The sequence below is a fragment of the Dendrobates tinctorius genome, unplaced genomic scaffold, assembly GCF_039654945.1.
Source record: "Dendrobates tinctorius isolate UK_male_01 unplaced genomic scaffold, ASM3965494v1 ptg000035l, whole genome shotgun sequence".
NCBI lineage: Eukaryota > Metazoa > Chordata > Amphibia > Anura > Dendrobatidae > Dendrobates > Dendrobates tinctorius.
In genome coordinates this window covers 72,007,067-72,022,435 of record NW_027361703.1, presented here as the reverse complement: position 1 = coordinate 72,022,435, position 15,369 = coordinate 72,007,067, and the positions used below count along the sequence as shown (strand labels likewise).

The 15,369-nt window shown below is 40.8% G+C and overlaps 1 protein-coding gene across 1 annotated transcript in view; it reads right to left on the bottom strand.

Annotated features, from left to right (window-relative positions):
* The window catches only part of FBXL13 (F-box and leucine rich repeat protein 13), a 396,865-nt gene that overhangs the window by 51,762 nt on the left and 329,734 nt on the right, over positions 1-15,369 (bottom strand). Inside the window, exon 17 of the mRNA XM_073573638.1 lies at positions 8,714-8,840. Within this exon, the coding sequence (XP_073429739.1) occupies positions 8,714-8,840 (127 nt within the window). The remainder of the gene's footprint in view (positions 1-8,713; positions 8,841-15,369) is intronic.

The following is a 15,369-nucleotide window of genomic DNA, read 5'->3' as shown; positions in this document are numbered from 1 at the left end:
ATCATTACATCTATTGATCGGCATGCTGTTTTGTAAACAGCTTTTGTTGCATTGTGAGTATTCTATGGTGATTAGTCCTTGATATATGCATATTCTGAGCTATTTTCTTTTTAACATTTTTTAATGATTTTTTCAATAAAATATAATTTTTAACATTCATCGACTGTTGCCTCTTTTCAGGGGTTATTTTTTGTGATTTCTAGAATTCTAAAATAGCCAGAAAATCACATCTTCCAGTACCAACTATGAAAATAACCAACGGCACACATAAGACAAAACTCCTCTGTCATGACATTTGTTCCTCAACCATGCTAATTATGCAAATTGTCTCTTCAACTGGCTCCTCAACCATGAAATGTATTCATAACTCAAAATGAAAAGATAAAGCCTAGCCAAAAGTATATTAAGATAAACATAGTGGACAGATAACTTCTGATTGTAAGTCTGGCTGCTTTAAAATGATTTTACTCCAAATGCCAACATAATTACAGATGCAGAAAAATAGAAGTGACAATGTAGGACACGGATCTCAAACCTGTGACTCTCCAGCTGGTGCAAAACTACATTTCCTGTATGCCCGACCACCTGAAGACTATCACGATGTAGACCACTGATCTGGTCTATAGCTATTACATATTGTTAAAAGCAAATCCCAATCGTCCCAACTACAAGATTTCACACTCATCATTTTTGTGGTCATTTTAAGCTAAAACTGTGCTATCAGATGTTTGTTGGGAGTCTACAAGTTATATTGTAGGTATGTGGACTGTGTTACCCTGTTCCTGCCCCTGAAGACAACAGACACACTACAGTGGGGAAAATTAGTATTTGATACGCTGCTGATTTTGTTAGTTTTCCCACCTACAAAGAATGGAGAGGTCTGTCATTTTTATCATAGGTATACTTCAACTATGAGAGACAGAATCTGAAAATAAAAAAAAAAAAGAATCACATTGTATGATTTTTACATAATTAAATTGCATTTCATTGCATGAAATAAGTATTTGATCACCTACCAACCAGCAAGAATTCGGTTAGTTTTTCTTTAACGAGCCCTCCTACTCTGAACTCATTACCTGTATTAATTGCACCTGTTTGAATTCATTACCTGTATAAAAGACACCTGTCCACACACTCAATGAATCACATACCAGCCTCTCCGACATGGCCAAGACCAAAGAGCTGTTTAAGGACACCAGGGGCAAACTTGTAGAGCTGCGCAAGGCTGGGATGGGCTACAGGACAATGGGCAAGCAGCATGGTGAGAAGGCAGCAACTGTTGGCACAATTATTAGAAAATGAGAGAAAAACAAGAGCACTGTCAATCTTCCTCAGTCTGCAGCTCCATGAAGAATCATGCCTTTTAGGGTAAGGGATGATTCTGAGAAAGGTGAGGAATCAGCCCAGAACTACATGGGAGAACCTGGTCATTGACCTGAAGAGAGCAGAGACCACAGTCTCAAACATTACCGTTAGTACCACACTTACGCCATCATGGATTAAAATCCTGCAGGGCATGCAAAGTCCGTCTACTCTCGCCAGCTCATGTCCAGGCCAATTTTAAGTTCACCAATGACCATATGGATTATCCGGTAGAGGCATGAGAGAAGGATATGTGGTAAGATGAGACCAAAATAGATCTTTTTGCTATCAACTCCACACACCGCATTTGCAGGAAGAAGAAGGATGAGTACAACCCTAAGAGCAACGTCCAAATCGTGAAGCATGGTGGAGGAACATCAAAGTTTGGGTGTGTTTTTCTGCCAGCAGGACAGGATGACTGAACTGTATTGAAGAAAGGTTTCTGTACCAAATATTAAGTTCTGACTTTTTCTATTGTATCAAATACTTATTTCATGCAATAAAATGCAAGTTAATGTTGTAAAAATCATACAATGTGATTTCTGGATTTACTTTTTAAGAGTCCGTCTGTCACAGCTGAAGTGTGCCTACGATAAAAATTTACAGACTTCTCCATTCTTTGTAGGTGAAAAAAACTTGCAAAAGCGGTAGTGTACAAAACACTTATTTTCCCCACTGTATGTGAATAGTTTCGTAAGGTTTCATACGTAAAAGTAACGTGTATAGTTTAAATAACCATCAGCCTTTGGTTGCACTTTATGTAAATGGAAGCCATCATCAGAAAATTACCAATTATTAAAAACAGGTCTTTGAGTTAAATGTGGTTTTTTTTTTTGACAGTTTTGTTTACGTATCACAATCACAACTAAGAATAAAAAAAATAGAAATCTTGCAATTTTCACACTGACCACTGGGGATTTTTTTAAACTCTAACTTCCTGTTGTTTCAGGAAACACCACATATACATTAACCTCTGACCCTATATTTTATATTGAAGCATCTAATGAGCATGTTCAAGGGTCATTGTAAAGGGAAGGGGATCAGGACCAGCTGTGACATCACCTATTGTGATTGGTGGATCCTGTGTTATCAGCCGTGTATAGACGTGTTACATGTCACTGTAACCCTGACTCTGCTGATAAGCAGCCTTGCTGAAAACTGTTCCTTGACAGGAAATAAAAAGTCCCATGGGCCAGTCTGGAAATTGTAAGATTTCTATTTTTTTATTCTTAGTACAGATTGTGATGTGAAAAAAACAACTGTCAAAACTTAAAAAAAAATACATGTAACACAAAAACCTGAACTATGCAACGGGTCATTTTCTGGTAATAGTTTCCCTTTAAAGGGAACGTGATAGCCGACACACATTGCCCAGTCCAAAGGCAGCATATATCGGACAAGGCTGTATGATTTCTGCCATGTACAGTATGCTTGACTATGAAATTCAGCGGTGTTTCAGAGAAAAACTTACTTTAAAAGCTGCTTGGGACTGAGGCATCCTGGAGATTAGTCAGAAAGGCAAGTCCCCGGCGGCGGCTTCTCGCAGTATGCTGCTAGTGACTGACAGGTCTCTGCCAATACGCGCACAGAAGGAAATCTGACAGGAGGAGCAGGCAAGGAGAAGCCGCGAGGGGCCCACCTGTCTGACTAGTCGTGGATCGGTCAGCATTTATCAGCTGTCAGGTTCCCTTTAAGGAAAACTGTGCTGACATCTGATAGAAGGCAGTTGTAGATGATTGCCACCCCATGTTCCATAAGTGACAGCAGAGGTCTGAAGATACATTGCCTTCTGCTACATTGTACACCGCTACAGAATATGGCAGCAGCTTTTTGCCATGATAGATTTTAGTGAAATTAAATGAATCATCGCTGTTCGGCCTGTGACCTCTTCTGAATAATGCCCTTCTGATTGTAGGGTCACGCAGAATGGTGCCGTTATCTAAGCTATGTGACTGTGCTATGGACGCACTGACTCAATAGTTAGACTCGGTATGACATATGGCGACTGTCGGCATTCTGTTCTTGCATATTTTGGTTTGTGTATTGTGTAACCCCTCATGACATGGCTGCTATACAAAACTTGTGATTGTTAGAACGGGTAGTTTGTCACTGTTAGAAAAGCATAAATACATAACTAAACCTAGCAACAGCCAAACAATGTGATAGGAAATAAGGGTGTAATCCATTGTTACCTCCCTATTTGCTTAGGCTAAATCCTAGGCTGTACGTGTTCATTTTATAGATAAACCATGATGGAATTTCTAGCCTCTTGGGTTTTGGTTAAAGAAGGGGGATATAATTTAATGAGAGCCCTTGAAAAAATAAAGCTGATTCATCAATGAAATGGAAACCAGACCTCCTGAAAATAGATGGAGAAATAGCAGACTGTGCATTTTTAAACACATACAATATTTAGTCTGCAGCCGTCTCCTAATTGCTTGTCTTGCTTTTTAGTGAATAAGTATTTCCTGTGTGGATGAAACGTTATACTAAATTACAATGTCACGTTGAAGCGTGGCTTCCTAGGCTATAATCACATATATTGTTATTTCTAGTACACTTGGTGTGACTGGGGCGCCCACCACTAAGATCTCTTTAAACCTTCATAGAGGCATTTTGGGTATAATGATCTAGCGGTCATCTATAAAAGAGCCATTCAGTAGGAAGGCTGGGTTCACACTACTGTTTTGTTTCCTGGTAATTCACACTGTTGATTTGAAATTGGGGTACTATTTAAAGGGAATCTGTCAGTAGGCTTTTGCTACATCAACTGAGAGGAGCGAAATGTAGAGTAAGAGACCCTGATTCCAGTGATGTATCACTTACTTTACTGGGTGCAGCAGTTGTGTTACAATCAGAATTTTTAGATGTCACACATAGTAGAGCTCAGAAAGTTGATCCCGCCCATACCCCTGATTAGCAGCTTTCTGTCTATGTTGTATATGGACAGTAAGCTGCTAATCAGTCCTGGGATCAGAGTTGGATGAGGATTCACGCAAGCACCTAGTCCAGTAGTGATCATCTGCTGATAACACACTCATTGTATTGAAAACAACAGCACACAGCCTAATAAGTGACAAATCACTGAAATCAATGTCTCAGTCCCAACCTCATGCTGTCTTCAAATTACATAGCAAAAAAACTTTTGACAGAGTCCCTTTAACAGAATACATATGATGGAGCAAAAATCGTGATCTACAGTGGGTACGGAAAGTATTCAGACTGTTATGAATGTGTCACCGAGGAGGATAACAGGCCCAGGCTAAGCCACAGAAAACCAGAGAGGTTGGTAACTAAGCGGATTGCAGACCCCTGATCCTATCCACACAACTAGCAGTAGCCGTGGAGCATACCTACAATGATCCTCGGCACAGTCGGAGAGCTAACTAAGCCTAAAGCAAGAAAGGGGAAATCTAAACTGCCCCGGAGCAGACCCCAAAGGAATAGATAGCCCCCAAACATATATTGTCGGTGAGACAAGATGAAAACACAAACGCAGGCAGGAAAATAGACTGAGCAAATGATGGGGCCCACACTGACTAGACAGGACAGGAAAGGAAAGACATTGTCTGCAATCACGCAAAAAACCCTGCAAAAAGTCCAACATGTCTGATGCACAAAAAACACTGAAGTCGCACGACTTCGCCCCCACTAAATTAGTACTCTGGTATATTCTGAAAGCAAAGCAAAAAGAGACCAATATAACAGGACAAAACAAACTGGCACAAGCAGTAACATATGGGCGGTGATTCAGCACAGCCCCAGCAGGAGCTGGCTGAACCGCATAAAGCAGAGATAGACAAAACCAGATCAAATGCAAACAGAATAAGAAATGAACCACTTAGCTGAACCATGCAGGGACAGAGCAGGAGACATCAGACCCCAGAAGGCACAGGAAGAAAATCACCAGCAGGGATAGAGGGAGTCAGCTGTCTTAAATCCCAATCTGAAACCCCAGATCTCCAATCGTCATCCTCATTATCAGGTGTCCAGCCTCTGTCCATCAGATCAGCTCCACTACCTCCAGTAACCACCAGAGGGAGCCCACAAAGAACTTGCAACCCCTCTGTTAATCTGACCAGCTCCACTACCTTCACTAATAACCAGAGGGAGACCAGAAAGAGAATTCACATCAGACCCCTTTAAATTTTTCACTCTTTGTTTCATTGCAGCCATTTAGTAAATTCAAAAAAGTTTTTTTTCTCATTATTGTATACTCTCCACCCCATCTTGAAATGTAGAAATTTAAAAAAAAGAAAAACTGAAATATCACATGGTCATAAGTATTCAGCCCCCCTTGCTCAGCATTGAGTAGAAGCACCCTTTTGAGCTAGTACAGCCATGAATCTTCTTGGGAATGATGCAACAAGTTTTTCACACCTGGATTTGGGGATCCTCTGCCATTCTTCCTTGCAGATCCTCTCCAGTTCCGTCAGGTTGGATAGTGAACGTTGGTGGACAGCCATTTTCAGGTCTCTCCAGAGATGCTCATTTGGGTTTAGGTCAGGGCTCTGGCTGGGTCAGTCAAGAACGGTCACAGAGTTGTTCTGAAGCCAATCCTTTGCTATTTTAGCTGTGTGCTTAGGGTCACTGTCTTGTTGGAAGGTGAAGCTTCGGCCAAGTCGGAGGTCCAGAGCACTCTGGAAGAGGTTTTTCATCCAGGATATCTCTGTACTTGGCCGCATTCATGTTTTCTTCAATTGCAACCATTCGTCCTGTCCCTGCAGCTGAAAAACACCACCATAGCATGATGCTGCCACCACCATGTTTCACTGTTGGGATTGTATTGGTCAGTTGATGAGCAATGGCTGGTTTTCAACAACACATACCGCTTAGAAATATCACCAAAAAGTTCTATCTTCGTCTCATCAGACCAGAGAATCTTACTTCTCATAGTCTGGGAGTCATTCATGTGCTTTTTAGCAAACTCTATGCGATCTTTCACATGTCTGGCACTGAGGAGAGGCTTCCATCGGGCCACTACCATAAAGGCCCGACTGGTGGAGGGCTGCAGTGATAGTTGACTTTGTGGAACTTTTCCCCATCTCCCTACTGCATCTGTGGAGCTCATCCACAGTGATCTTGGGGTTCTTCTTTACCCCTCTCACCAAGGCTTTTTTCCCACGACTGCTCAGTTTGGCTGGACGGCCAGGTCTAGGAAGACTTCTGGTGGACCCAAACTTCTTCCATGTAAGGATTATGGAGGCCACTGTGCACGTGGGAACCTTGAGTACTGCAGAAATTCTTTTGTAGCCTTGGCCAGATCTGTGCCTTGCCACAATTCTGCCTCTGAGCTCCTTGGCCAGTTCCTTTGACCTCATGATTCTCATATGGTCTGACATGCACTGTGAGCTGTGAGGTCTTACTGTATATAGACAAGTGTGTACCTTTACAAATCAAGTCCTATCAGTTTAATTAAACACAGCTGGACTCCAATGAAGGAGTAGAACCATCTCAAGGAGAATCACAAGGAAATGGACAGCATGTGACTTAAATATGAGTGTCTGAGCAAGGGGTCTGAATACTTATGACCATGTGATATTTCAGTTTTTCTTTTTTTAAAAATTTGCAAAAATGTCTACATTTCTTTTTTTCCAGTTAAGATGGAGTGCAGAGTGTACATTAATGAGAAAAAAAAATGAACTTTTTTAATTTATCAAATGGCTGCAATGAAACAGAGTGAAAACTTTAAAGGGATCAGAAAACTTTCTGTACCCACTGTACATCCTGTTCTTAGGACAGAAAAAACAACCTGATCTTGTGTCGTGTTGCATCCCATGAAAAGTACCTTTCGACAGGATCCAAAATTGTGTGTGCACCTATGTGCCTCTTCACACAATGTTTTTGCATCCTGTTGAAAGATGCAACTATATTTTGAACATGAGAATTAAAAATATATTTAAAGCATTTAATAACACGAAATGGTAATCCCATCACATCGAGATGCCATTTATGTTGTTGAAATCAACCCATACAGTATCCACTTGGTTTTATTTTTAAACAGGACAACTTTTCAATCTCTTTCTTTCAGGTAATGAACATAAGAGAGGGTAACCAAAAGAAACAGAAACAGTCTTCTGGAGAGCAGGACACTTGTAGTACCGATTTTCCCTACTGGGTGAAGGGTTAGGTAACCATTTTGAGTCAGTTTGCCAGCCAGGGTTGTTGGAGGAAGGTTGTGTTTGGCTCCATTCATTTATTATTTTCAAAGAGTTTTTCATTTTTTCACCTATTTTGTGATGGCTGATTCACACAAACAAAGTGCAGCTATAAAGTTTTGTTTCATTTTGGGGAAAAATTAGTCAGAAATAATTGTCATGAAGGGTACTCTAATTCAATCGGAAGTCATTTATAATAAATAGTGTATTTATTTTGTCTAAGGGGTAACGTTTCTCCTTGTGGAGAGTGACATACCGGCCCTGGCGTGCCAAGGTAAGGAGGCTTATTCGCTGTGCAATGCTCTTCTGGGAAATGTATTATGCAAATTGCCTCTCTATTGAGGAAGAGGACTTGAACTCTATAGCGCCACCTGTTGGAAGTAGCAATCCTACAAGTCACTATCGACCCTTTAACGAGTCTTGTAATAGGACTTGGGATAAAAGCCAAATCTGAATCTCAGTTTGCAGACACGGTGCTTCAAGGTCTTGCCTCTTGACAGAGCAAAGTATGAGAACTGATTTGGATAGATGAGATGCTCTAGAATGAGGTCCATTTGTATTTAATTCTACCTTTTGAAATTTCAGTCTCCTTTAAAGTGCTCTCCAATCACAGGTAATTGTCCCTCTAGTCAGGGGTGAGAAGGCGAGGCACAAATTTTGCTGCACCTCATTTGCTGCCCAATTTCTTTATTTCAATTCACGGACAAAAACTCTGATATACCAGTCAACTCAAAAAGTTCATCAGTGATCTGTTGACGATCTTTCATCAGTTCGGGTGGTTGATTGTAAAAACAATAACAAAATAACAAAATTAGGACTGAATTACAAAAAAAAACCACTAGAGCCCAACACAACCTTCCCCATCAATGACAGCTGGCATGTTGACTGGGAAGGGTTCCACGAACATTCACCTAGCAGTGGAAGGCCATACTACAACCGCCTCCAGAAGATGATTCCCGTTTCTGACTTCTGCTCCCTCGTATATGTATTATCATTGCACATAAGGGGGTATGACGGTCTCCATCTTGTCTGTGCACTGCTCCTATCTCTCTAAACCTGGTTTTAATTTGAGGAGAAAATAGCTTGACCCTACATGTCCTGACTTCATTTTGGAAGCCTTTATCCTTACGCAATCATTCTCTGTATGTTTATGCTGTATTGCAGTAATTATGGCAGCGACCAATTATACTTACTTGGTCTGTAATGCTCGTCCCAGAAATATCAATGGAAATAAGTGAAGTCATATTCCCAAGGAGTTCAATGCCAGAATCGGTCACATTTTCACAGTAACGGAGGCTCAGAAAGTTTAGATTATGACATCTACAATTAGGAAAAGGATACTCAGCAAAAACATATGTAGTAAGACATGACTATACAGTGCCATGTATACATCTGTTTAATCTATTTCTTGTGTTTTGTGAGTATTTCAGGCTTTGGTATAACTTTTTCTAGCAGTAAAAAACTCATTAATATTTTGTTTTATTACACATAATTTTGTGTTCCACAAGAAACTTTTACAATTTGATTTATTACGATTCACTGGAATACCCTTGCGCTCCTGCAATCACATCACATGTACGAAGCCATAAAGTAAGGTGGTTAAAGGGTAAATTGCATTCAAAGGGTCCGCAGGTTATGTCCTCCTCCCAATCCAAAGATTATAAAGAAATAACACATAATTGCTGTAGGAGCCAAATTAAAGGCTTGAAGACTTTTGTCCAGAACACATTATTTCTATAATCTTGGTCAAATTAAGTAATTTATACTAGTAACAATATGTGCTTTTGAGGCAGACGGCCATGGTAATGATTCAAATACCAACATTTCTACAAATCGTTCCTATCAGTCCAAAATGCATAGTGAGCAAGAAAAAACACCCTATAAAATTTACTCCAGAAATTCAGTTTTGGCTGAAAAGTGGAGTGAATGTCTGCAAAACTGGCAAGAGCGAACATGACATCAGAGGCATTAATGTGTGTCCAAAACACATCAGATTGAACGGATTTCTACACCCACAAATATGGAGCAACTTGCACAGTACTGTCTTAATACAAACCATAGAATTCACAGATGTACCTGTAGGTGTCACAGGATTTTTGTTTTCCCCTCTCTTGGGTAGGAAGGAGAAAGTTGTGATGAGGGATTTAAATTGGAAAATTAAAATGTCATAATGCTTTAAAGGGAACCTGTTATGCCCTCAAATGCTGTTAACGTGTTGGTATATGGTTAATCTGCAGGTTGATGGCGTTCTAAATCTGACTGTCCCCTGTACTGAAAGCCCGGCTACCAGGTGAAAATGAACTTTATTCCTTCTGGCAGCCTCTGGCTTTCATTCATAGATGCATGTTAGGGCCTCTGGCTGTCAGTCACAACTCAGTTCATAGTGAGTGGCGGCTGTAAGCATGCCCCGGCACATTGACTGACAGCTCACTATGCTGTGTATCAGTACAGAGACGGCTGTCAGTCAATGTGCAAGGGTGTGCTTACATCCACCACTTACTATATACTGATGCCTCGCCGGCACGCCTCAATGACCGACAGCTGGAGGCTGCCAAGAGGAATAAAGTTTAATTTCTCCTGGTTTTTTTTTTGTTTTTTTTAAAGTATCGATGACTGGGCAACTTTAGAACACTACTAACATGCATATTACCCCTCATCTGCATGCTAATAGCCTTTAGCAGGAGGAAAATATATAAACGATGAGCTCACTTGAATATTACATAAAAGTATATATTTTGTTAACCCCTTAAGCGTGGTTTGCACGTTCATGACCGGGCCAATTTTTACAATTCTGACCACTGTCCCTTTATGAGGAAATAACTCTGGAACGCTTCCATGGATCCCGGTGATTCTGACATTGTTTTCTCGTGACATATTGTACTTCATGTTAGTGGTAAAATTTCATTCAAATAACTTGCGTTTATTTGTGAAAAAACTGAAATTTGGCGAAAATTTTGAAAATTTTGCAATTTTCCTACTTTTTGAATTTTTATGCCCTTAAATCACAGAGATACAGCACACAAAAAACTTGATAAGTAACATTTTCCACATGTTTACTTTACATCAGCACAATTTTGGAACCAAAATTTTTTTTTCTTAGGAAGTTATAGGGGTTAAAAATTGACCAGCGATTTCTCATTTTTGCAACACCATTTTATTTTTAGGGACCACATCACATTTGATGCCACTTTGCGGGGTCTATATGATAGAAAATACCAAAAAGTGACACCATTCTATAAACTGCACCCCTTATGGTGCTCAAAACCACATTCAAGAAGTTTATTAACCCTTTAGGTGCGTCACAGGAATTTTTAGAATATTTAGAAAAAAATGAACATTTAACTTTTTTTCACAAAAAAAATACTTCAGGTTCAGTTTTTTTTTATTTTACCAAGGGTAACAGGAGAAATTGGACTGCAAAAGTTATTGTGCAATTAGTCCTGAGTACGCTGATACCTGATATGTGGGGGGAACCACTGTTTTGGCGCATGGCAGAGCTCAGAAGGGAAGGAGCGCTGTTTGACTTTTTCAATGCAAAATGGGCTGGAATTCAGATTGGACGCCAAGTCACGTTTGGAGAGCCCCTGATGTACCTAAACAGTGGAAACCCCCCACAAGTGACCCCATTTTGGAAACTAGACCCCCCCAAGGAACTTATCTAGATGTGTGGTGAGAATTTTGAACCCCCAAGGGCTTCACAGAAGTTTATAACATACAGCCGTGCAATTCAAAAATCATATTTTTTCCACAAAAATGATCTTTTCACCCTCAATTCTTATTTTTCCAAGGGTAACAGGACCCTAAAAGTTATTGTGCAATTTGTACTGAGTACGCTGATACCCCACATGTGGGGGTAAACCACTATTTGGGCGCAAGGCAGAGCTCGGAAGGGAAGCAGCGCCATTTGACGTTTTTGGCTGGAATTGAGATCAGACACCATGTCGCGTTTGGAAAGCCCCTGATGTACCAAAACAGTGGAAACCCCCCACAAATGACACCATTTTGGAAACTAGACCCCCCAAGGAACTTATCTAGTTGTGTGGTGAGAACTTTGAACCCCCCAGTGCTTCACAGAAGTTTATAATGCCTGGGCGTGAAAATAAAAAAATTGTATTTTTTCCACAAACATGATCTTTTAGTCACCAATTTTTTTATTTTCCCAAGGGTACCAGGAGAAATTGGACCCCAAAAATTGTTGTCCAATTTGTCCTGAGTACGCTGATACCTCATATGTGGAAGAAAACTACTGTATGGGCACACGTCAGGGCTCGGAAGGGAAGTAGTGACGTTTTGGAATGCAGACTTTGATGGAGTGGTCTGCCGGTGTCATTTTGCTTTTGAAGAGCCCCTGATGTACCTAAACTATTGAAACTCCCCACAAGTGACCCCATTTTGGAAACTAGACCCCCCACGGAACTTATCTAGATGTGTGGCGAGCACTTTGAACCCCCAAGTGATTCACAGAAGTTTATAACGCCCGGGCGTGAAAATAAAAAAATCATTTTTTCCACAAAAATGATATTTTTCCCCCAATTTTTTATTTTCTTAAGGGTAACAGGAGAAATTGGACCCCAAAAGTTGTTTTGCAATTTGTCCTGAGTAGGCTGATACCCTATATGTGGGGGTAAAACACTGTTTGGGCGCATGGCAGAGCTTGGAAGGGAAGGAGCACCATTTGACTTTTTCAACGCAGAATTGGCTGGAATTGAGATCCGACGCCATGTTGCATTTAGAGAGCACCTGATGAGCCCAAACAGTGGAAAACCCCAATTCTAACTCCAACCCTAACCCCAACACACCCCTAACCCTAATCTCAGCCCTAACGCTAACCCTAGCCCTAACCCTAATGGGAAAATGGAAATAAATACATTTTCTTGTAATTTTATTATTTTTCCCTAACTAAGGGGGTTTTTATGTTTGGCAGCTGTCATAGGCTAAAAGACGCATTTTATTGTAAAAATAGTTTTTGCATCACCACATATTGAGAGCTATAAGTTTTCCATATTTTGACCCACCGAGTCATGTCAGGTCTTATTTTTTGCGGGACGAGCTGACGTTTTTATTGGTACCATTTTCGGGCACGTGACATTTTTTGATCGCTTTTTATTCCGATTTTTGGGACGCAGAATGAACAAAAACCAGCGTTTCATGAATTTCTTTTGGGGGGTGCGTTTACACCGTTCCGCATGCGGTAAAATTGATAAGGTGGTTTTATTCTCTGGGTCAGTACTTTGGCGGTTCTATGCAATGAAAACTTTTATATAAAAAAAAATTATTTTTGCATCGCTTTATTCTGCGAGCTATAACTTTATTTTTTCGCTAATGATGCTGTATGGTGGCTCGTTTTTTGCGGGACAAGATGATGTTTTCAGCGGTACCATGGATATTTATATGCGTCTTTTTGATCATGCGTTATTGCATTTTTTGTTCGGCGGTATGATAATAAATCATTTTTTGCTTCATTTTTTATTTTTATTTTTTAAGGGGTTCGCTAAAGGGGTTAACTAATGGGACAGTTTTATAGGGCAGGTCGTTACGGACGCGGTGATACCAAATATGTGTACTTCTATTGTTTTTTTCTTTTTTTATTTCCAAAAAATGAATTTATTGGGGAATATTTTTTTTTTCTAATTTATTTAGCGATTTTTTTTTTAAATTATTTTTACACTTTTTTTTTTTTTTTAACTTTATTAGGTTGTCCCAGGGGGGACATCACTGTCCTGTGACAGATAGCTGATCAGCGATCTGTCACAGGCATAGACGCAGACTTCCTCATGCCTGCGCTTTGCAGGCACTGAGGAAGTCAGCTCCCTACAAGCCCCCGAAGGTCCCCGTCACCATCTTGGATCCGGGGACCTGTAGGGAAAGAGACCCCTGCAACAGCGCTGCACATTGCGCTGCGGTGGGGGGCTCAGGGAAGCACGGAGGGAGCCCCCCTCCCTGCCGATGCTTCCCTAAACCCCCGGTACACTGCAATCGTGTTTGATCGCAGTGTGCCAGGGGTTAATGTGTCAGGGGTGGTCCGTGACCTCCCCTGACACATTGTGCCGGGTGTCAGCTGTGATAATTAGCTGACACCCGGCCGCGATCAGCGGCGCTCACCACGTGGGCGCCGCTGATTGCTGTGACGTACTATCCCATCCTTGGGAATTAAGTCCCAGGGCACATGGACGGGATAGTACGTCACATGGGATTAAGGGGTTAAGCACCATAAAAAGCAAACCCTATTTAAAAAATATTTAAAAGTTAAAGATAATTACACAAATGACACCCATGGTTCAACAATAGACCAGACTATTGCTAGTAAATCCAATATGCAGATCTCCAAAGGTAATATATATATACAGGAAATAGAAATATAAAGGATTCCCTCATGTAAAATCATATATACAGTATAGTCTAATGATAGCCATAAAAAATGACAATCAGCGGGAAATACGTCCTCATTAAGTCAGTATAATAACCACTACTATTAGAAAAGGATAGAGAACAGCAAACTCCCTGTAACCTTAGATATACAACCAAGGAACATGTAATTAAGAATAAGAAAAAGAGAAGCAGGGTATTTGTGCATGATCAGAGAGCGAAGGGATCATTACGATGAAGAAGAATTAGACCTGTACAAACTCCAGTGGATATAGCAAAGCTGAGGCCATGTGTGAGTTATGGCTGGAACGAGCTGACAAGTATACAAGGACATCGAAAACAGACATGTGAAAGCGCTATCACGAGTAGCAAGGGTGTCAAGGCGTTTAAGGACATGACCAATTCCCTTAAAATAATCTTTTTTTATGATTCATAAAGACTTATTGTTAAAAAAAAAAAAAATCCTGTTAATGCAGTTAAACCCAATACAAGATGCTATGGACCACAGTCTTTCCATATTATGAGCTTTTATTATGATGCTCTGTGGTTCAGTTAGCTATTCGTAGAAGCGCTGGGATGGCCGTGAAACGGCTGTTGTCCTCCTTCACTTCCCCGCTCCCCCTGCATGTTAAAGAATTGTCCCACCACATGGAATAAAGGACATTAACCTTTTTTTAAGAAGCAAAGGTGAGTGTTTTTTCCTTGTTTCAATATTGAATGCACTTGATTAAATTAACTTTCAAAGCTTTTCTTATGCATTATAATGTTAATTTTAATTTTTCATCACTGATACACTGAGCAAACACTGATGAATAACGTTCCATGTTTTTACGTACAACAAAATACACAGAGGTCTGAATGAGGCCTAACCTGTGCCTCACATGCATGTATCTACCTTCTGTCGCCTCCAGCTCAAAAATATTTCCAGAATCCATCCTTTCCTCAAAACTCATTCTACTAAAATGCTTGTGCATGCCCTCATCATCTCCCGCCTCGACTACTCCAACATCTTTTTCTGTGGCCTCCCTGCAAACACCCTCACACCTCTCCAGTCCATCCTTAACTCTTCTGCCGACTAATTCATCTCTCTCCTCGCTACTCCCCCGCTTCTCCCCTCTGCAGATCTCTTCACTGGTTACCATTCCCTCAGTGTATCCAGTTCACATTACTAATACTGACCTACAAGGCGATCTATAACCTGTCTCCCCCATATGTCTCGGAACTAATCTCCCGATACCTTCCCTCACGTAATCTCCGGTCCTCCTAAGACCTCCTTCTCTCCTCCACACTTATTTGCTCATCACCCAACCGCCTCCAAGACTTCTCCCGAATATCCCCCATCCTCTGGAATTCTTTGCCCCAACACGTCCGACTATCAACCACATTCGGATCCTTCAGACGGAACCTGAAAATCCACCTTTTCAAGAAAGCTTACAGCCTGCAATAACCCTGCTACCTCCTCACCACTACTGGAGATATCGCC